We start from the raw sequence: 21877 nt of genomic DNA, 5'->3' as shown, positions 1-21877 counted from the left end.
AGTCACCAACCACAAACTCAACACACAATCCATCATCTCCGCATATCAATAATCTGCACGTGTTTCTGGATATTACCTCTCAAGCTGAGATCATGTGAGCTTGATGGTTCATGCATAACGTGTACGTATTATTTTTAAGGGCAAGTATGTGTATCGTTTGGCGACCGCTACTTAGAAAATTTGCATGTTTGCACGCATGCCCGCCCACCCGCCACCGCATGCACATGAACTCATGTCAAAACCATACACGTAAACGACTAAACAAAGTGAGACTGGAAGGGAGCGTAATATCTTGCCGTCATTTTCCGATCCATATCCAAAACCATGTGCGCACACCGGGGTAGCTAGCTCGCCTAGAGCCTGGAACGCCGAAGGCAGGACGGGCTTACACTGAAACATATATAGAGCTCAGATTCCCGAGACGTCCTTTGGCCAGATTCATGAGCTCGCAGCCACGCCGCGACATGCATCGGGCGGCCGCCGGCCACTGAATTCTCCTCGACTGGACACGTCGACCGCGGGCGCGCATATAAATAGTTCGCCGGTGCAACCATTGGCTCGTCATAGATCATTTTTTGCTAATTGTCAGCTATACTCCATGAATAAAGGCACACACGGTAGTAGGAGGCATCTTCCCGCAGAGTCGGGCATGGAGCACGGGGACGGGCCCGGCGGTCCAGACCCTGGGGGGCAGCAGGAGGGGGAGGAGGAGATGAGCGACTCCGAATCAGGCTCTGAACCAGTCGAGATCTCCGACCTCAAGAAGCGCATGTGGAAGGACCAGATGCTGCTCACGAGGCTCGAGGGCCGCGCCGGCGCCAGGGGCGTGGCGGCGGCGGCGGCGGCTGCAGCTGCACGCGCGTCCTCGTCGATGTCGGGCTCGGGCCAGGAGGAGCCTCCCGACGTGCGGTGCCGCCGCAAGGCCATGCTGCGCGCGCAGGACGGCGTGCTCCGGCACATGCTCAGGATGATGGAGGCCTGCAACGCGCGCGGGTTCGTGTACGGCGTCATCGACGAGGCCGGCGAGCCCATGTCCGGCTCCTCCGACAGCCTCCGCGGCTGGTGGAAGGAGAACGTGAGCTTCGACCGCGCCGGCCCGATGGGTCTGGTCGGCCCCATGGGCGAGAGCCCGGTGGGCCTGGCCTCCTCCCTGCATCGTCTCCAGGACATCCAGGACAGCACGCTCGGATCCGTGCTCTCTGCACTCATCCAGCACTGCGAGCCACCGCAGAGGAGCTTCCCGCTGGAGCGCGGCCTGGCGCCGCCGTGGTGGCCGACGGGGCATGAGTCCTGGTGGGGCACGCAGGGCGAGATGCAGGCTCACCAGGGCGTGCCACCGTACCGGAAGCCGCACGACCTGAAGAAGGCGTGGAAGATCTCGCTGCTCAGCGCGGTGATCAAGCACATGAGCCCGCGCTTCGACCAGATGCGCAAGCTCGTGTGGCAGTCCAAGCGGCTGCAGCAGAAGATGAGCGCCAAGGAGTCGGAGACCTGGTCCAAGGTGCTTAGGCAGGAGGAGGCGCTTGGCAGCCGGCTAAAGAGCTCGCTGTGTATCACGCCGTTCGACCGGGAGGAGGAGGAGGAGGAGGAGGGGGAGGAGGTGAAGAAGAAGAAGGCTGGGAAGGAGAGGGACGACGATGGCCTGGAGAGCGTTGTGCGCGGCGCGCAGGACAAACGCAAGCGCGAGATGTCTCGCAGCGGCAGCTCGGGTGGGAGCGGGTCAGAGCTGACCATAATGCTGCCGGATCAGCTGGCTACTGCAATCACAGAGGAGAGCCGGAGCCCGATCAACGAGCTTATGAAGCTTTACTACGGCTGCATGCAGGGGGTCGAAAGCTATGGTGACCGGGAAAAGGACGATCTGCCGCCGATGCATTCCGTGTTGCTGCCGCTCGGGGGCATAGATGAGGTGGCCCAGGATGTGCTCTTTGATATCATCGGGAGCTGCCCTGAAGTAGATGATGTGCTGCGCTTGATGGGAGAGTGACTAGCCACGCAGTCAGTTGTCCTACCTATGTTACGCACGGTTATTACTTTTTACTAGGTCTAGTTATTAGGAGTATATATACTTTTTGAGAACTAAGGAGTAGCCTAGTGGCAAGGGTCGAAGTGCACTCACTGATCTTATTTTTTTCAACTACTGAATATTTGCACTGCATTATTTCCATGTTAGATTATTTTTTCTTTTGAGATGTTGGAATTATTAATTAGTGAAGGATATTTCATATTTCATGAAATGCGGCGTATGATCATTTCTCTTCTGTGACAACTTTATGTGAATTTTGAGTTTGCTAATCAACCACATGTCCCATGCGGTGTGACAACTTTATACTAAATCAATAACATTCAATTTAGAATGAAGGGAGTTTATAATTTCAGTTGTTGAACAAATTGCATTTGTGCTAATGGCCCAACAATTCTGTGTGAATAGAATACTGTAACATATGATTGAAACAGTGTTTGCCTCGTCTCTGAGTGGGTTCGAATAGACGTTATGTATGCAATTGGTTGATGATCAAACGTTATCTTCCCTTGTTAAATAAATAAATAAATAATTCAAGCGTTATTTTCTGATAGGGCGACGTCGATGTACGCAGTGATTGGGATAAGGTTGCCCCCGCCTCCCCGTTCCGGCCAAACAAGGCAACCACAATTTCTCATTACCATTTTGCGGCAGTGACATGCTGAAGGTGGGCCTAGCCGGACATCCCACTATAGAAAAATCACGTGATGTTGACTATTATTGTGTACACGGAGTGGCAAGACGCGGGTATTCAGCTTCATCCATCTAAGCCGATTAGTGTTGTAGTATACACGGCAAAAACATATACTTGGCTTCCACGCATGTAAGCAGAGCGCTGGCACAAAGAACTGTCATAGTGTGGCTGGTAGTATTTGGTGCTGGTGGTGGCTGTCATTGGTGAGAGCGAGAGAGAGCACACAAGAGAAAACACAACATGTGTGAGAAAGGAAGAACAATAAGTGGAGGTTCTGTTCACTTTTGGTGCCTCTGACTAGACATTGTCTAAGCTGGTGATTTGAGGTTCAAACATGCTTGGATCGACCCTAAACTTGGTGAGCTCGTTTCTTGCTTTGAGTACTTCGATCTTGTTAGCTGGTTTGAGGATTGGGTCAATGAAGCATCCGATTTGAGAGTGGTTTAGTCAGCATTAACTGCCATAGTTTCAGAATAGAGTAGTTTTGGGAGACGACCATTTTGGGTAGGCAAACGGTGTCCGATTGAGTTGAAATTTTGAGGGCATCTCAGGAACTCGTGTGTCTACTTGTGTCTCAAATTTGGTGTTGTTTGGTTCAAGGGTAAAGAGCAGTTTGCAAAATACTGAAAGGGACAGAAATGTGTGCACTCGGCTTTGCTGAAATCTTGCCTCTTGTGGTTGTGGTGGTTGTTGCCGGTTGGCAATATGGAGAGTGTGTTCTAAATTTATCTAGATGTTTTAAAGAAGACTTTGTACTCATCATTGTTATAGTGAATTTGTATGGACCGGTCGGTCCACATTGTGTTTTTTTACTCCTCAACTTAAAAAGGGTTCTCCGCGTTAAATCATGTGTCACATGTGCATGTTGTTTGTGTTATTCCGCTGCTTACTTGTTGGTTGAAGCTGTCCTCAGAGTTCATCACAACAGAAGGGGGATGTGTAGTGTGCATATTTTCCATGGTGAATTTGTGCAGTTTATTGTTGTTGTCTAGCCCCAACAAAGTGGTATTAGAGCCTTGATTTGCTTGTGCAAATTGCTGAGTTTCTTGTGGTGAAACATGGAAGTGAATACCAGCAGGAAGATATCTTTGAACGGTAGAAATTACCAAGCATGGAAGGGCAAGATGGAGGACCTGTTATATGTGAAAGAATACTCGAAGCTAGTGTTATCCACTAAGACGTCGGAGGGCATTGAGGAAGGTTAGTGGAAGGTACTTCATCGCCAAGTTTGTGGGTTTATTTGACAATGGGTCGATGACAATGTTTTAAACCATATCATTGATGAGACACATGCACGCACCTTATGACAGAAATTGAAAGAGTTGTTTTCCCGAAAAGAAGGTACAAACAAGATGTTCTTGATCAAACAATTGATGTGTTTGAGGTACAAAGAGGGCATTCTAATTGCAGATCATGTGAATACATTCCAAGGCGTTGTAAATCAACTTTCTTCAATGGGAATTACATTTGAAGATGAAGCAAGAGCCTTGCTGCTACTAGGCTCATTACCGGACAGCTAGGAGACCTTTAAGGTCATGGTTTGCAATTCAGCACCTAATGGAGTTGTCACTTGGAATCTTATGAAAACCATGGTAATAAATGAAGAATCGATAAAGGTGGCTGAAGCTGGTTCTTCCTCACATTTAGCGTTGTTGGCCACTCTATCCAAGGGGACAAGCAAGAGCAAAGGTTCAGGTAAAGGGGCGGAAAGAGGTAGGAGCAAATCAAGAGGCAAGTGTGCTGATTATGATTGTCATCACTACCATCAGAAGGGCCACATTAAGTGGCAATGTGACAAGTGGAAGAAAGACAACAAGAAAAAGAAGAAGAAAGCTCGCACTAATAGTGACGCAGAGGGAAACCGAGTTACTACAATGGAAGAGTACATCATGCTTGTTATGCATAAAGAAAATGAATGCAGATTTGGTTCCACTATTGAAGACATGATCACGGTTGTTTGTGATGAAACCATCAACCTTGTGGATGGCGACGAGATAATTTGGATACCGGACAGCGGTGCTACCATTCATGCTATATCTCGCAGATAGCTCTTCACTAACTATATATCTCGTCATTTTGGTGTTATGAAGATGGGGAACAATCATAGGGCAGCCATCATTGCAAAAGGAGTTGTGCATTTGGAGACCGCAAATGGTACAAGGTTAGTCCTCAAGTCTGGGAGGCATGTTGAGGCACTTTGTCTCAATATTATCTCAGTTGGTTTGCTTGATGGAGATGATTACTTGACTAGTTTTGGAAAAGGGTAGTACAAGCTCACCAAAGGGAACATGATTGTTGTAAGAGGTAAAATGGTCTCCGTTTTGTATCATGTTCATACTAAGCTCTTTAGTGCTTGTGTCAATGCACTAGAGAAGGATGATCATTGTGCTCTATGACACACGAGACTGGGGCACGTGAGTGAGATGGGGTGACAGTGCTAGTGAAGAAAAAATTCTTGAAGGGTGTGCAAGGAGTTCACATCAAAAAATGTTTAGATTGGTTAGCAGGGAAGCAACACAGAGTTGCCTTCAAGACTCTACCTCCTCACAAGAAGCCTGAGAAGCTGGACTTGATACATTCCGATGTTTGCAAAATGTCGGTCAGATCTCTTGGTGGTGCTAAGTACTTTGTGACTTTTATTGATGACTTTTCCAGGAAAGTCTGAGCCTTCACTTTGAGGACCAACGATCAAGTACTAGGTGTATTCAAGCAACTCCAAGCCTTAATTGAGAGACAAAATGAGAAGAAGATCAAGTGCATTCACACTGATAATGAAGGATAGTATATTGGGCTATTTGATGCATATTGCAAGCAACAAGGTATTAGGCATCAGTTTACTCCCTTATAGACACCACAACTGAATGGTCTTGCTAAGAGGATGAACAAGACAATTGTGGAGAGAGTTAGATGTTTTCTATCAAGTGCAAACACTTTTGGGGTGAGGCTTTGGTGACTGCAGTTTATCTTATTAATCTCTCACCAAGTTATCCTTTGCACGGAGATGTAGCTAACAAAGTTTATTGTGACAAGGACGTATCATATGACCACTTGAAAGTTTTTGGATGCAAGGCCTTTGTTCATATTCCTCAAGATGAAAGGTCAAAGCTTGATTCGAAGACACGACAATGCATATTTCTTGGCTATGGAGGTGGTGAGTTTGGCTACAAGTTGTTTGACCCTATTGCAAGGAAAGTTGTGAGAAGTTGTGGTGTTGTGTTTGTAGAAGACCAAACAATTGAGGATATTGTGAAGACGAAGGGGAAGGTTCCTCCTCAGCAGTGGCAAGACATGATTGATTCTGACCCAGTTCCTGCAGCACCAGCTCCTGTGCAAGTTGAAGAAGATGCAGGAGATGTACAAGATGATGTAAATGGTGGTGCGGGTGAAGAAGATGCTCACCGATAGTAGCAAGAGTATGATGTTGAAGTTGATGATCCGGATGAGCAGGAAGCACCAGCACCAGAAAGTCCACCGGCCACTCCACTCAGAAGATCCAACAAGGGTTGAATTCCTTCCAGCAGGTATCACTTAGATCAATATGTGGTGTTATTATCTGACGGTTTAGAACATGAATGTTTTACGCACGCAATGGAAGATGAACACAAGGAGGAGTGGAAAAATTCTATGCAAGAAGAGATGGATTCCTTGCATAAAAATCATACTTATGAGTTGGTGAAGTTGCCCCAAAACAAGAAAATCCTGAAGAACGAGTGGGTCTACAGAATCAAGCAAGAAGAGCACACATCACATCCAAAGTACAAGGTCATGCTAGTTGTAAAAGGATTCAGCCAAAGAAAAGGCATTGACTATTATGATATATTTTTCTCCGGTTGTGAAGATGACATCCATTAGAGTTATCCTTGGCATGTGAGCTCGTCTCGACTTGGAGGTTGAGCAAATGAATGTGAATACTGCATTCCTTCATGGTGAGTTGGAGGAAGAAATATACATGGAGCAACTTGAGGGGTTTATTGTGAAAGGCAAAGAAGACTATGTGTGCAAGCTAAAGGAAAGTCTCTATGGCCTAAAACAAGCCCCAAGACAGTGGTACACGAAATTTGAAACTGTCATGGGGGAGCAAGGCTACAAGAAGTGTAGCTCAGACCATTGTGTTTTTATTCAGAGGTTCTCAGGTGATGATTTTGTCATATTATTGCTCTATGTTGATGATATCCTGATTGTTAGCAAGAATTTCTCTACGATTGCTAAGTTGAAGAAAGAGTTGAACAAATCTTTTGCCATGAAATACTTACGTCCAACAAAGAATATTCTCGGAATGAAAGTTGAGCGAGACGGAAATTCCAACAAGTTGTACTTGTCTCAAGAGAAGTATATTGAGAAGGTACTTCAGAAGTTCGAGATGGATAATGCTAAAGTTGTGAGTTGGCCACTAGGAGCCCATTTCAAGTTGAGAACAAATCAATGTCCTACCACTGGTGAGAAGAAGAAGGAAATGCATCTTCTTCTTTATGCTTCAGCGGTTGGGAGTTTGATGTATGCTATGGTGTGTACAAGGCCTGATATTGCTCATGGGGTTACTACTGTGAGAATATTTATGTCTAATCCAGGAAGAGCTTATTGGGAATCCGTGAAGTGGATTTTGAGATATCTCCGGGGCATCACAAATCTAAAGCTTCGCTTTGGTGGTGGTGAGGCCAAGCTGATTGCTTTTTCAAATTCTGGCATGATTGGAGATGTTGACAGAAGGAAGTCTACTTCAGGTTACTTGGTTACCTATGCAGGGGGAGCAGCATCATGGAAAAGCAGTGTGCAAAAGTGTGTGGCACTGCATATAACTGAAGCTGAATGCATTGCAGTAACAGAGGCGAACAAAGAGCTATTATGGTTGAAATGGTTGGCTGATATGTCTCCAACGTATCTATAATTTTTTATTGCTTCATGCTACTATATTATCACTTTTGGATGTTTTATAAAAAAAATTGGGTCTAACCTATTAATCTAAAGCCTAGTGCCAGTTTCTGTTTTTTCATGTTTTTGAGTATTGCAGATAAGGAATATTAAACATAGTCCAAACGGAATAAAATCTCTGAAATGATTTTTCTTGGACCAAAAGACACCTGCCAGACTTGGAGAAGCGGGCAGGAGACCTGCCGGGAGGCGACAAGCCTGCACGGCACGCCCTATAGGGGGCCGCCCCCTGGTTTGTGGGCCCCCTACAGCTCTCCTAACCCTAATCCTTGGCCTATAAATTCCCAAATATTCCCCCAATACCGGAAGGAGCCAAAAAATACTTTTCCGCCGCCGGGAACCTCTGTTCCTGTGAGATCCAATCTAGGAAACTTTTCCGGTAATCTACCGAAGAGGAAATCGATCACAGAGGGCATTCACATCAACTCCATTGCCCCTTCGATGATGCGTGAGTAGTTCACCACACACCTACGGGTCCATAGCTAGTAGCTAGATAGCTTCTTCTCTCTCTTTCTTCTTCAATACCATGATCTTCATGGAGATCTCTACAATGTAATACTCTTTTGCGGTGTGTTTGTCGAGATCCGATGAATTATGGAGGGTTGGATAGAGGCCACATCTGCTGTGGGCCGACATCAATGCAGAGTGGAAACGGCATGCATGCGGTCAGCTCGCTTAGACGGGAAAGGATGCGGACGAGGGAGTGATTTTTGGGTGGGCGAGAGCAAAAGCAGTCATGCCCCCCCCTCCCCGGCGTGCGCGCTCTGGCATTGAACATGCACGAACACCAAAAACGCGACGCGGACTGACCAGAGGCCACATCCGCTCTGGGCCGACATAAATGTAGAGCGGGAACGACATGAATGCGGCCAGCTGGCTTCGGGCTGGAAAGGATGGGGACAAGGGAGGGATTTGTGGATGGGCTAGAGCAGAAGCAGGCATGCCCTCCTTCTGGCGGGAAAGGATGCGGGCTATAGTGGATGCCAACCAAGCCTCCGGGTGCGTCAATGCGCGGGCATCTGAGTTGTTTTTTCGGCCGGCAAACAAAGGGACGGCCACGTTCACTCTGGACCGACAATAATGCAAAGCGAAAACAACATGTATGCGGTCAGCTCACTTCGACGGAAAAGGATGCAGAGCAAAAGCGGGCATGCCCCACTTGGAGTGGAGCAATACATGACCACGTTGCATGACAAAACACATCCGGACCACGCGGTCGCGAACAGTTTAAGGTCGCGAACGGTTTAAGGGTCAGCGATGGAGATGCCCTAACAAGGTAGGGTTACGCGTCAAGGGTCAGCAATGGAGATGCCCTAACAAGGTAGGGTTACGCGTCAGCGGAGGATGCCAACTAGGTAAACTGCGATCCGCCATGATGCCCTAGCGAGCGGGCAGCACCGTATATAAACCAGTTGAAAATACCGTAGTTGTTGCCACGTATGCAGATTACACGATCTTAGTGAATGATCTACAACGAATCAAGAAACTATATAAGCCCAAGGACGGTAATAGAGGATAGCAAGAAAGGCCAAAAGTAGAGAGACTAGGAAGTTCTACAATCCACTCTCGATGAATGTGAAAAATGCAGATATTTTTCGCTACTGATAATTCCAAAAGTTCTACGGATATGGAAAAGGACGTCTCTGTGTTCCACCAAAGCCACACGTCTTAATTCAGTTAGTTAAAGTGATCTGACAGGTAAAGGCTCCAATTTCTTCATATCTTGGCTTGCATATCATCAGCTTTCAGTAAAAGAGATAGCAGCATGAGGCAAGCGGACGGACTATGTTCATGCAGACCATCTTCAGTTAAGAGGTATATCCTGACAAAAACATAACTCTTAGCTTCTTACATATGCGATGAACAGAGCTCTATGACAACTGTATGAACTTACTTATTTCTTTGGTCAATTCTGTGGATCAACTGTCCAGCGCTGGTGGTGGCGCAGGTGGAGTTTGCCTGCTCAAGGTCAGGGGAGATAAAGCCTTCACCACAATGCTCATGCTTGGACGGAACTCGGCTTCATATTGCACACACAGAGCTGCTACCGCCCCAAGCTGTATTAAGGTGCGAAAGGTGAAAAGTGTGAAAACAGATGGAAGAATAAGTTATTACTCCCTCCGTCCCATAATATAAGAGCGTTTTTGACATTACACTAGTGTCAAAAAGGATATTATATTATGGGATGGGAGTAGTAGTTGTCAAGCTAGTGGGTAAACAAAAGAGGGGGCAAGAGACAGGAGTAGGGAGACCTTTGCAACTCCCTTTGGCGGATATTCACCCTCCAACCGGGGATCTATGCAAGCCGTCACCTTGTCTTCGGTTAATCTTGGTGTAGCCTGCACAACAGAAGCTATATGCTCAGAGAACTGGTTAACACAGTCTGCAGTGAAGGATGGGGATGTGCCTTGTTATTATGAGAAATAAGTAACTATGATGTGAGCATTACCCATGTAACCAGGCTCTGCTGCCCTCGGGGCGCTGTATGGTCCACAGGCTTTCTTCCTGTCAGAAGTTCCAAGAGAACAACCCCAAAACTATACACATCACTTTTCTGGGTCAGCTGACCAGTCATTGCGTACCTGCAGAAAGTTAATCATTACAAAACATTTGTTATACAAAAACAGTATTGTGCAATATCAGGATTATGTAGACAACTGTATCACTTCAAGAAGGATTTTCTGTAACAAGTGCCCCCAGTATTAGTGGTTGCTGCTAGGTGGAGTTTACAAGTTTCTGGCCAGTTATAGAACTGGTTAGTACTCCCTCCGTTCCATAATTCTTGTCGTGGTTTTAGAGCAAAAAACATGACAAGAATTATGGAACGGAAGGAGTAACAGATAAAATACATAAATATTTGTAGCTGATTCTGCCCAAGTACAGGAAACTGGTGCCTCCACCTGGTCAACTTGATTCTTTTTCTGATTGGTAGTTGAGTATAAACAGGTTTTATCTGGTCAAACAAGATCCGAATAAAGAGAAGTAACAACTGGCTGATGGATTCTAATGACACAAGTTTTGCATATTACTATGAATGCAAAGTGTCAAAATGTATAAATATATGCCAGGAAATGATTAAATTCTAATGTTGCTGATAGATGTGCTTATCTGTTGACATTTTTTAACATCTGCTTAGAACACGCAATGCAAACGATCTTTTAAGGAATTAACTAGACAAGTTTGCAGTCCAAATAGAACTACTCCCTCCGTTTCTAAATATAAGCCTTTTTATAGATTCCAATACGGACTACATACGGATGTATATAGACATATTTTAGAGTGTAGAATAATTTATTTTGCTCCGTATGTAGTCCATATTGGAATCTCTAAAAGGGCTTTTATTTAGGAACGGAGAGAGTATATTTTAGCAATAAAATAGTTATCAAAGTATTAATTTATCATGGATTTCGTAGTTTGAAAGTACAGGATTCTTACTCTGGGGCATGATAACCGAAGGTTCCCAACACACGAGTAGAATGCAACCGAGCAGCCATATCTGGAGCCTGATTTGAAAGATTGAAATCTGCAATCTTGGCCTTGAAGTCCTCAAATAAGAGGATGTTGCTGGATCTAACATCTCTATGTACAATAGAAGGCTGGACCTTCTCGTGCAGGTATTCAAGTCCTTTGGCAGCATCAACAGCAATTTTCATTCGCTGCATCCAATTAAGTGGTGGACCAGGTTGTGCACCTTGTACTCCTTTTCTTCCTGTTAGCACAAGTTAAGACATACTTGCTTAGAGATAATCCACAATAGCTGTACCACCCCAATCCCCAAGTTCCCAACGAGAATAGAAAATTTTGTATCAAACTGTGGAGTGTTATGGATATGCATAATCATACCATGTAGAACATCATGCAGAGACCCCATGGTGGCAAACTCATAGGCTACTATGCGAAGGTTACGCTCCATACAGTATCCCAATATGTCTACGAAGTTTTCATGTTTCAATCTTGAAACCAAGGAAACCTAGCATCAGAAAGTATCGATCATTGCTGATGGACTCTCATGCATTTTAAGAAAAATATACATATTTAAAATAAGAGAACACTCCATGCATTAAGAAGTGTCAGTCGTATAACCAGAAGAATAATTCCAATCTTCAATAGTAAGCCAACCTGAGTCGAGAATTCTGATATGGGCTCATTTTCAGTAGAATCAAGTTTCTTCACTGCCATTTTTGTCCCATTATCAAGCACAGCGTAGTACACTCTCCCATAAGATCCTTCGCCTATTAAAGCCTTTGCCCCAAAATCATCAGTCTTTTCAATTAATTCATCCAAAGATAGAACAGGAATATTGATAGAGGGAGCTGAATCTTGTGGCTCTGCTTTCACAGTAGCTGAATCTTTCAAACCCTTTTTCATTCCTTTCAAAAAAACAGAGGAAATAACATCAAATTCTATGTGGAATGCTGAATGTAAGATAAATCACCACTTCACCATAAGAGAGTTTTAAGTTTAAGTGGCATGATAACTGTAAACTAGCAAGCAAATGATACAATCAAGGTAAAATGAGTGTACCATCTACGTTATTTGTTGGGGCCTTGGCCTTGGACTTGGCACGCCCATTTTCATTCTCATCAAACTCAGCGGCTTGACAGCAAATGCAGCGACGCCACATTACTCTCTCTTTGTCTTGTTTCACCCCTACTATAGAAAGCACATAAATGAATTTTATCAGGAAAAATATTACAGGATCAACACAGGAGCATATTTAACTTTAGAGCACCGATGTCATCTCCTAACCAATGAAGCCAGCCCATAATGCAATAGAAGTTCACAAACAACAGAAGCATAAATTCTAGAACAGCAGCATTTGAACCAGCATCTATGTTCACAAGGAGCGTCACTTCGTTTTTTATTTCGTCAAAGTGGTTTAGGACTTTATGTCATCATTTCAAAACATCAAAGTTGTTCCCAATGAAGCAAAGCGTTTCAATGTGAGAAATAAAATCTGAAACAACCTGGAACCAGAAATCATCTCACGGATTAAATGTATACATCAGCTAGACTTTGCTCTATCTGGGACCAACGAACTTGCACGTATACATATCACATCGACCATACCGCAGGATTTCTGCAACCATTTCAACTGAAAACAAACTGCGGCCGTCTGACAGAAATTCCCATCCCAGACTACAAAAATCACCTCGCATAATATACTCCAAACACTGCAAATTTCACTGCCAAGCCCGGCATCTGCGACCCCACCACCACGCACAGCCCACGCAAACTCCAGAAAATTAAGACAGACAGTGTCCGGCCGACTACGAGCGCCGAGATCCAGGGCACCGAAACATGATCACGGAGAACCTGAAAACCACACCCCAAACCTAACAAATCGCTTCCCCGGCAGAACCCCCGGGCCTGGTCCCAGTCAATCGCGGAGCGCGAGGCCTCCCCGCCCACGCCCAAGACGCCGGCCGCCGCAAAAACCCCATCGGGCGGGCTCGATCGCGCGCATTTCCGCGAGGGGGGAGCGGAGGAGGAGGAGGAGCGGGCCGTCGCCGGAGCGGCGCGGCGGGATTTCGGGGAGGGGGTGGATGTTGGGGCCGCGGAGACCTTGCTCACCTCGAGGGGTCGGCGGCGTTGCTTACTTTCGTCGGCTTCGTCGTCTCGGGGGCTGAGAGGAGGCGGAGACGGAGGCGGCGGTCGCGTTTTATATAGCGTCTCGCTCTCTTTCCCTTTCCTTTTTGAACTCTTCTTTTCTTTACTTTCTTTTTGTTTGTGTGTGTTTACTTTTACCTTGGAGCTGGCGAGGAAACGGAACGGCCGGATGTGTCGCTGCCCATGGGTCCCCAGCGGGAGGATGCTACATGCCAGTGAGCAGTTTCTAGATTGGGGGCACAATTCACGCGTGTACGGGTGAGAGTGGTGGCTTTTCCGTTGGGTTTTGCAGGGTCAGAGATGCCAACGAGACTGAGGCCTAAACCTGGGCATATCCCGGGCCGGGCCGGGTTTTGGGCCGGGCTTTACAAACATTTCAACAAATAACACTTTCTAGAATTTTAAACTACAATCTCTAAAAAGAACTGGACAACAGATTCTGGAAGAATTTTTCAGAATCTTGATTCTGTAGAATGCTGCATGAAAAGAACTCGCCCTCAGAAGCATCTAAAAAAATCCCCTCAAAGAAGAAAAAGAGAGGCGTCTAAGAAAAAGTTTTGAAAAACGCTTGGCTATTTTTTCATTTAGCTAATTTCAATTCATCATTCATTATTATTTTTATCCCTGCGGTCTGCTCAGTCCCGCATGCATCATGAAGATTTTCATGTCATTTTCTGGTCTCCCACAATAAAGATTGATAACCTAACTAATGCCGAGGTGAAAAACAGTTACATGTTGGTTAAATGTTTAAAAGTATTAAAAACAAGATTGAGATTTGAGAAGCAAAATATTGTTTCCTCCTAGCTCCCGCTCTTGTTGGTTCTACTCACCTCCGGGTACCTTCCAACGCATGTGAGGTGGAAGGTGGAAGGTCACGGACTTGGCACAGTGTTCAGGATGGCCATAGTGGGGGTAACATAACCACTATCATAAACTTGGGACTCTAAAAAATGTTGATGTGGCACCAAATTAAAGAAGAGAGAGAAGGTGGTAGTACAATAGATAGATACCGTAACAAAGCACAGGCTATAAAAAAAATGCAATCTGATCTCGTGTGCGTTGCGCGTTGTTGCTATCCCCCAGTCATTGATATCCTAGGCTTCTTTCTTCTCTAGTACTTCTCCCCCACTATCCCACCTAGCACCTCCATCCCTCAGTCGTCTCCATCTCTGAAGTCATCTCTTCGTCCCTCCCATCGGTGGCGGCGGCGGGCGATGGCGCCACCCATCATGGCGAGATCTGGTGCCAACAAGGAGACGACCCCTGTCCGGCCGTCACCAACCTCGCCGCCGTAGCAGTTCCCCGGTGCCCCGATGAGCTCCTGTTCCAATCTATGTCCACCTCCGCACTTCTACCACAGCGCCCTCGCGAGCTCCTCCGTCGCCCCCTCGACACCGCCGCACTTCTACCCTGGTGCTTCGACGAGCTCCTCGGCAAACCCATCTTTGAGTCAATGGTACATGCTCCTCCTGGTTTTGCTAGATAATTAGAACAAAATTATTGGCAGAGAGGCAATTAATACATGCCTTGTGTATGTGGGTTTCTAGCCAATTTTTTTTTCATGCAAGTCATATCGAGAGGGACCCTCATTCTCAGATTTTGTTGCTAAGAAATCAGTTATAGATAGAGGCTAGTAAATAGATCTTGCAAAGTTAGCATGTGAATAATTTGGTTTCAGATTTTCATGCTATGCTTACCTTGTATTTTGCTTCAGATTGTCATGATCTTCCAAAGTTGCTATTATTTCACTTTACATGTTATATCCATTATCAGATGTTTTACTCATGAATTACGATACTTGTATTAGGAGGCCATTGTATACCCCTGCACGTGAAGGTTTGCTTAGGTTTGGACAATTGCCGCCAATGCATCCGTATAATTTCCAACAAACATCAATGCACTACCATGAACCAGGAAACCAAATGATGGAGAATCAACACTTTGTTGGTACTTCCCCACATGATCCGTTCTCAACACCACCATCGCCGCCGCACCCTAAAGTTGCATCTCAGTCTGCTCCTACCAAAGTGAATTCAAAGTATTCCAAAAGGAAAAGTAAGATCATTGATAACCCACAAGTGTAGGGGATCGCAACATTTTTCGAGGGTGGAGTATTCAACCCAAATTTATTGATTCGACACAAGGGGAAGCGAAAGAATATTCTCAAGTATTAGCAGCTGAGTTTGTCAATTTCAACCACACATGAAAGATTAGTGTCTGCAAGCAAAGTATCAGTAGCAAAGTGGTATGATAGCAACGGTGTCAGAAAAAGATATGTTGACGGCAGACTATTCCTAACTTGTTGTATCAATGGGGCCAGTAAATAGCACGTGGACGGGGGACTATTCTTCCCCGGCAACGGCTCCAGAAAAGTCTTGCAACAAGTAACAACAAAGTAGCGAGTAACAACAGTAGTGACAGCAGCAACAAGTAACAGCAGTAGTGACAACAGTAGCAAGGAACGGCAGTAGTGTCAGCAGCAGAGTAACAGCAGTAGCAACAGTAGTAGCGACAAAGTAACATAGCAAGGACCAGTAGTAAAAGACTCGTAGGCAGTGGATCGGTGATGGATGAGTATGACGGATGTGATTCATCATGTAACAGCTATAACACGGAGAGATAAGTAACTAGCTCCCGTTAGTCAATCTAATGTAGGCATGTATTCCGTATGTAGTCATACGTGCTTAGGGAAAAGAACTTGCATGACATCTATTGTCCATCCCTCCCGTGGCAGCGGGTTCCTAATGGAAACTACGGGATATTAAGGTTCTCCTTTTAATAAAGAACCGGACCAACGCATTAACACTTGGTGAATACATGAACTCCTCATACTATGGTCATCTCCAGGAGTGGTTCCGGCTATTGTCACTCTGGGGTTGCCGGGTCATAACACATAGTACGTGACTACAACTTGCAAGATAGGATCTAAAACAAACATATATTGGCGACAACATAACAGGTTCAGATCTGAAATCATGGCACTCGGGCCCTAGTGACAAGCATTAAGCATGACAAAGTAGTAGCAACATCAATCTCAGAACATAATGGGTACTAGGGACCAATCCCCGTCAAAACTAACTCGATTACATGATAGATCTCATCCAACTCATCACCGTCCAGCAAGCCTACGATGAGATTACTCACGAATGGTGAAGAGAATCATGGAATTGGCGATGGAGGAAGGTTGATGATGACGATGGCGACAATTTCCCCTCTCCGGAGCCGAGAACGGACTCCAGATTTGCCCTCCAGATGAAGAACAGGAGGTGGCGGCGCCTCTGTATCGTAAAACGCGATGAATCCTTCTCTTTGATTTTTTTCTCGGGCGAGACGGAATAAATAGAGCTGAGTTTGGAGGCGGTGGTGCCACGTGGGCCCCACAAGCCCTCACGACGTGGCCTCGGGGGTGGCCGCGGCCCAGGGGCTTGTGGCCCACTGGCACACCTCCTCTGGTGGATCTTTGTGCAGGTATTTTTCATTAATTCTAGAAAAATTCTCCGTAAATTTTCAGGTCATTCCGAGAACTTTTATTTCTGCACAAAAACAACACCATGGCAATTCTGCTGAAAACAGCGTTAGTCCGGGTTAGTTCCATTCAAATCATGCAAATTAGAGTTCAAAACAAGAGCAAAAGAGTTCGGAAAATTAGATACGACGGAGACGTATCAACTCCCCCAAGCTTAAAGCCTTGCTTGTCCTCAAGCAATTCCGTTGACAAACTGAAAGAGACAAAAGCAAAACTTTGACGAACTCTGTTTGATCTTGTTGTTGCAACTATGTCTAACTCATAACGAGAATTTCAGCAAGATCACAAGTAAACCACATAAGCAAATGACATCTAGGTCTCACGGTAAACTCATATCAATGGCATAATCAGCTAGCGAGCAAATAATAACAAGCCTCAAATGTCAACACTTCAATCAAAACAACAAGAAGCAGTACGAACAGATGGTATCTCACTAGCTCTTTCCGAGACCGCAAAACATAAATGCAAAGCACCTTCAAAGACCAAGGGCTGACTAAACATTGTAATTCATGGCAATGAAAATCCAGTCACGATCATACTCAACACAGTTAAAAGCAAAGCATAAAAATGACAGAGGTGTTCTCTAATTGGTGCTTATGTAAGAGGAGGATGACACAACAGGAACATAAATAGACAAGCCCTTCGCAGAGGGAAGCATTGATTTGCAGAGGTGCCAGAGCTCAAGCTTTGAAAACAGAGATAATAATTTTGGGTGGCATGCTTTCATTTTCAACGCAATGACTAAGAGTTCTCAACATCTTCCACGCTACACATGCTATAGGCGGTTCCCAAATAGAAAAGTAAAGTTTTGACTCCCCCACCACCAATCAATCACACTCCACGGCTAGCCGAATCCTCGGGTACCGTCCATACCAACATCAATCCTGGGGGAGTTTTGTTTGCAATTATCTTTTCGATTTGAGCATGGAACTGGGAATTCCAATTACCGGCCCCTTTCTCATGAATGATAGTGAATAAACACATATCGAGGATAACACGCCTAGCATGGAAGATACTAATAGCCCCCTGTCACCACATGAGCGGTTCGTGCATGCAAAACAAATTATTTCTTGAAGGTTTAGAGAGTGGCACATGCAAATTTGCTTGGAACGGCAGGTAGGTACCGCACATAGGTAGGTATGGTGGACTCATATGGAACAACTTTGGGTTTATGGAGGTGGATGCACAAGCAATATTCCCGCTTAGTACAAGTGAAGGCTAGCAAAATACTGGGAAGCGACCAACTAGAGAGCGACAACACTCATCAAAATGCATTGAGATTAACTAACATTGAGTGCAAGCATGAGTAGGACATAAATCACCATGAACATGAATATCATAGAGGCTATGTTGATTTTGTTTCAACTACATGCGTGAACATGCGCCAAGTCAAGCCACTTGAATCATTCCATGGAGGATACCATCCTATCATACTACATCATAGTCATCTCAAAATTCATGTGGGCATCCAAGACAAACCATTATAAGCTCCTAGCTAAGTAAGCATGGCATAAGCAACTATGATCTCTAAGTTGTCATTGCAAACATGTTTCCCTCACAACAAAGCTGAATCAGGCATGCTGAGCTAGTCATATTTACAAAAACAAAATAGATCGAGTTCATACCAGCTTTTCCAGGCTCAGTCACTTCATCATATATCGTCATTATTGCCTTTCACTTGCACGACCGAATGATGTGAACAATAATAAGTGTGCTCGTGCATTGGACTAAAGCTGGAATCTGCAGACAAACACAAAGGAGAAGACAAAGTAATATGGCTCTTTGGAAGCTAAACAAGTATGCATGCAAGAGCCACTAAATATTGTAACCAATATATTCTACCTTAACCCAAAGAAAAAGAAAACTATTTACACGGGAAAGCTCCCAACAAGAAAAAGAAGAAAAAGGAAATCTTTTTGGTTTTTCTCAAACTAGACAGACACACGAAAAGAAAACGAGAAAAAGAAAATAAACTAGCATGGATGATACAGTGGCAAAGAGTGAACACGGGCTAACAAAGTGAAAGCATAAGCAAGAATGTAAAGTCGGTGAGAACACGTACTCCCCCAAGCTTAGGCTTTTGGCCTAAGTTGGTCTACTCCCAAGGATGGTCCTGGCGAAACCCAAAATCATAATGGGGGTTATACGGGAGTGCTGCAGCCACTGCCTGAACAGCTGCCTCACGGAGACGAGCAACCTTTGACTCCCTCTCATACTCCTCTGCCTCTCCTCTGGTTATGTAATATCTCCGTTTTACCTAAAAGTCAAAGAAGGCAGGAGCAGGAAGGGTAATATGGAAAACATGATGTCGGTTAAATATCAAACGGTATAGGAGGGATTCGTCATCCCTCTCAAGGAACTGGTAGCATGTCAAAGCGACGCGGTCAAGGAAAGCTGTATGGAGCGGGGGATCTCCTTCGCGGATGGGTATTCCAAGAAAATTTGCTATGTGAGTGGCATAGATCCCACCAAATAAATCCCCTTCATTAGCATTATTATTCAGCCTCCTTGCTATTATAGCTCCCATGTTGAAACTTTTGTCACCCATCACTTCGCTCTTAAGGATACTAAGGTCGGGTGCGCAGAGGTGACAATGCTCAATCTTGCCATTAATGCATCTGCCTATGAAGAGGGCAAAATAATGCAAGGCAGGAAAATGAATACTCCCCATGGTAGCTTGCGTAATATCTCTAGTTTCTTCAACAGTAATACCAGAGCAAAAACCTCTAACTGAAGATTTAGGAGGATCATTGAGGCTACCCCAAATAGGTATTTTGCAAATTCTATTGAAATCCTCTAAATACATGGTATACGATTTATCATAGAGATCAAACAGTATTGATGTCTCACGGCCAGCTGAAAATTTGAATCTACGAACAAAAGAGGCAGCGAGAGCAACATACTGTTCACATTTATCGGAGATGAATTCTTCGAGTCCGACGTTGTGAACAAGTGCATAAAACTTATCTTTGAAACCCGCCTCAATCATAAATTCATCAGAAGGCCATTCACATGGTTGTACCTGAGCGTCCCTTGGTTGGTAAGGATCACGCTCCCGAATCGCAAGACGGGGACCTCTCTTGCTTGAGGAACCACCATGAAAGTTTCTCTTAAACATCTTCCTTTTCTGAAATTTTCAGTGACCCAAAGGAAAAGTGAACAAGGCTCAACTAAACTCGTAGCAACTACTCCAACAAGTTCCTAGAGGCCATTTTACGCATCAAAACTACTTGGGACCAGCTAAAATTAGCATGCAAAGCTCAAGAACGTGGTCACCATGGCAGCAAAAATACGCGGAGTATAAGGCACTAGAGCAAAAACTAATTGGACCAATGGAGGAGTCACTTACCAAGGAGTAATTTCCCCAAAACAGTTCGGAGAATGGTGATTTGAGCAAAGAGATCGAAAATCCCAGCAAGAGGAGCAAGAACACGGGTTTGAGCTGCGAAACGGTTTTTTCTGGAGGTAGGAGAACCAGATGAGAGCAAGAATGAGTGGAGGGGGTGCCTGTGGGCCCCACAAGCCTGGGTGGCGTGGCCAGGGGGGTGCCCGTGCCATCAGGGCTTGTGGCCCACTGGTGCAGCCCCCAGACAAGCTCTTCGTCTCAGTATTTTTCAAAAATCCAGAAAAAATCATACTTGATTTTCAGGACGTTAGGAGGACTTTTATTTTCGGGGTACTTTTCAACCGGACGCTAAAACAGAAAATAGGGAAAACTAAACTAAATCTATCATTTTTCTTCTAAGCAACCTAAAGTAAAAGCTTGGAACAGAGGTTTGTGACTCCTCGATTCATCCTTCTCATGGTCATCGAAAGAAAATCCGTCAATGAGGTTGATCAAGTCTCCTCGACAAACCTTTTCGAATCACAAAAGAGAACGTAGAATTTTCGAATAGTCACTAGGTCACCTCAATGGGGATGTGTATCTCCCCAACAAGCAAATCATACTTCATCTTGACACGAGGAATAGGGCATTCAAAGCTCCCAATAAGAATCGATGAAGTTTTTTTGATAGCATTGATGCAATGTACTCAATATTGTTTCTTCGGAAAGTGTACCGTATGCTCATTACCTTTGACATGGAAAGTGACATTGCCTTTGTTGCAATCTATAACAGTTCCTGCAGTGTTTAAAAAGGGTCTTCCGAGGATGACCACCATGGCATCGTCCTCGGGAATATCTAAGATAACAAAGTCTGTTAAGATAGTGACATTAGCAACCACAACAGGCACATCCTCGCAAATGCCGATAGGGAAAGCAGTTGATTTGTCGGCCATTTGCAGAGAGATTTCAGTGGGTGTCAACTTATCCAGTTCAAGTCTACGATAAAGAGAGAGAGGCATAACACTAACACCGGCTCCAAGGTCGCATAAAGCAGTTCTAACGTAGTTACCTTTAATGGAGCAAGGTATAGTGGGCACACCGGGATCACCTGGTTTCTTAGGAGTTCCACCCTTGAAGGTATAATTAGCGAGCATGGTGGAAATCTCAACCTCAGGTATCCTCCTCTTATTAGTCACAATATCTTTCATGTACTTAGCATACGGTGACATCTTGAGCATATCTGTCAAACGCATTTGCAGAAAGACAGGTCTGATCATTTCAACGAATCGCTCAAAATCCTCATCATCCTTTTTCTTGGATGGTTTGGGAGGAAAGGGCATGGGTTTCTGAACCCATGGTTCCCTTTCTTTACCATGCATGCTTCCTAGCAGCGAAGTCATTCTTATCATATCTTCTATTCTTAGGCTGTGGGTTATCAAGATCAACAGGTTCAATCTCCACATCCTTATCATTGCTAGGTTGAGCATCATCATGAACATCACTATTGATATTATCATTAGGCTCATGTTCATCACCAGATTGTGTTTCAGCATGAGAAACAGAGGCATCGTTTGGACTCTCAGGTGTAGCAGCAACAGGGTTGCTAGCGTGCAGGTTCCTATCATCTTTCTTCTTCTTTCTAGGATGACTAGGTGCATCAGTGCTAACTTCTTGAGAATCTTGTTCAGTTCTCTTAGGATGACCCTCGGGATACAAAGGTTCCTGGGTCATTCTACCGCCTCTAGTGACGACTGTGACGGAATTGTCATTC

General features: G+C 44.9%; 2 protein-coding genes across 4 annotated transcripts; one reads left to right on the top strand and one right to left on the bottom strand.

Annotated features, from left to right (window-relative positions):
• Nucleotides 1-354: 354 nt before the first annotated feature.
• On the top strand, nt 355-2109 carry LOC123440602 (ETHYLENE INSENSITIVE 3-like 5 protein). The gene has a single exon (XM_045117166.1). It carries the CDS (start codon nt 599-601, stop codon nt 1985-1987), a length of 1389 nt encoding a protein of 462 aa, XP_044973101.1. The 5' UTR covers nt 355-598; the 3' UTR covers nt 1988-2109.
• A 7028-nt stretch (nt 2110-9137) lies between these two features.
• LOC123445047 (PTI1-like tyrosine-protein kinase 1) lies at nt 9138-13328 on the bottom strand. 3 transcript variants are annotated; one of them, XM_045121964.1, is made up of 9 exons: nt 13221-13328; nt 12171-12299; nt 11766-12016; nt 11490-11616; nt 11082-11355; nt 10096-10228; nt 9899-9985; nt 9541-9703; nt 9138-9448 (listed from the first exon to the last, which is right to left on the bottom strand). In XM_045121964.1, the coding sequence occupies exons 2-8, from the start codon at nt 12268-12270 to the stop codon at nt 9566-9568; spliced, it is 1110 nt and encodes a 369-aa protein (XP_044977899.1). In that variant the 5' UTR covers nt 12271-12299; nt 13221-13328; the 3' UTR covers nt 9138-9448; nt 9541-9565. The 3 variants fall into 3 exon arrangements, with proteins under 3 accessions (XP_044977899.1, XP_044977897.1, XP_044977898.1); XM_045121962.1 differs by having other exon boundaries at nt 9138-9468; nt 13221-13327; XM_045121963.1 differs by having other exon boundaries at nt 9138-9468; nt 12171-12296; nt 13221-13319.
• Nucleotides 13329-21877: the final 8549 nt, after the last annotated feature.

This window comes from Hordeum vulgare, chromosome 3H, assembly GCF_904849725.1.
Source record: "Hordeum vulgare subsp. vulgare chromosome 3H, MorexV3_pseudomolecules_assembly, whole genome shotgun sequence".
Lineage (NCBI taxonomy): Eukaryota > Viridiplantae > Streptophyta > Magnoliopsida > Poales > Poaceae > Hordeum > Hordeum vulgare.
The sequence above is the reverse complement of the archived record's forward strand: the minus strand, read 5'-3'. Positions and strand labels throughout refer to the sequence as shown.

Coding starts and splice junctions, on each gene's coding strand:
- LOC123440602 (XM_045117166.1), top strand. CDS start 599: ATGAATAAAGGCACACACGGTAGTAGGAGGCATCTTCCCGCAGAGTCG.
- LOC123445047 (XM_045121964.1), bottom strand. CDS start 12,270: ATGTGGCGTCGCTGCATTTGCTGTCAAGCCGCTGAGTTTGATGAGAAT. Junction 11,356..11,489: donor TCTGCATGATGTTCTACATG/GTATGATTATGC, acceptor TTGTGCTAACAG/GAAGAAAAGGAGTACAAGGT. Junction 9,986..10,095: donor AGCAGAGCCTGGTTACATGG/GTAATGCTCACA, acceptor TCTGTTGTGCAG/GCTACACCAAGATTAACCGA.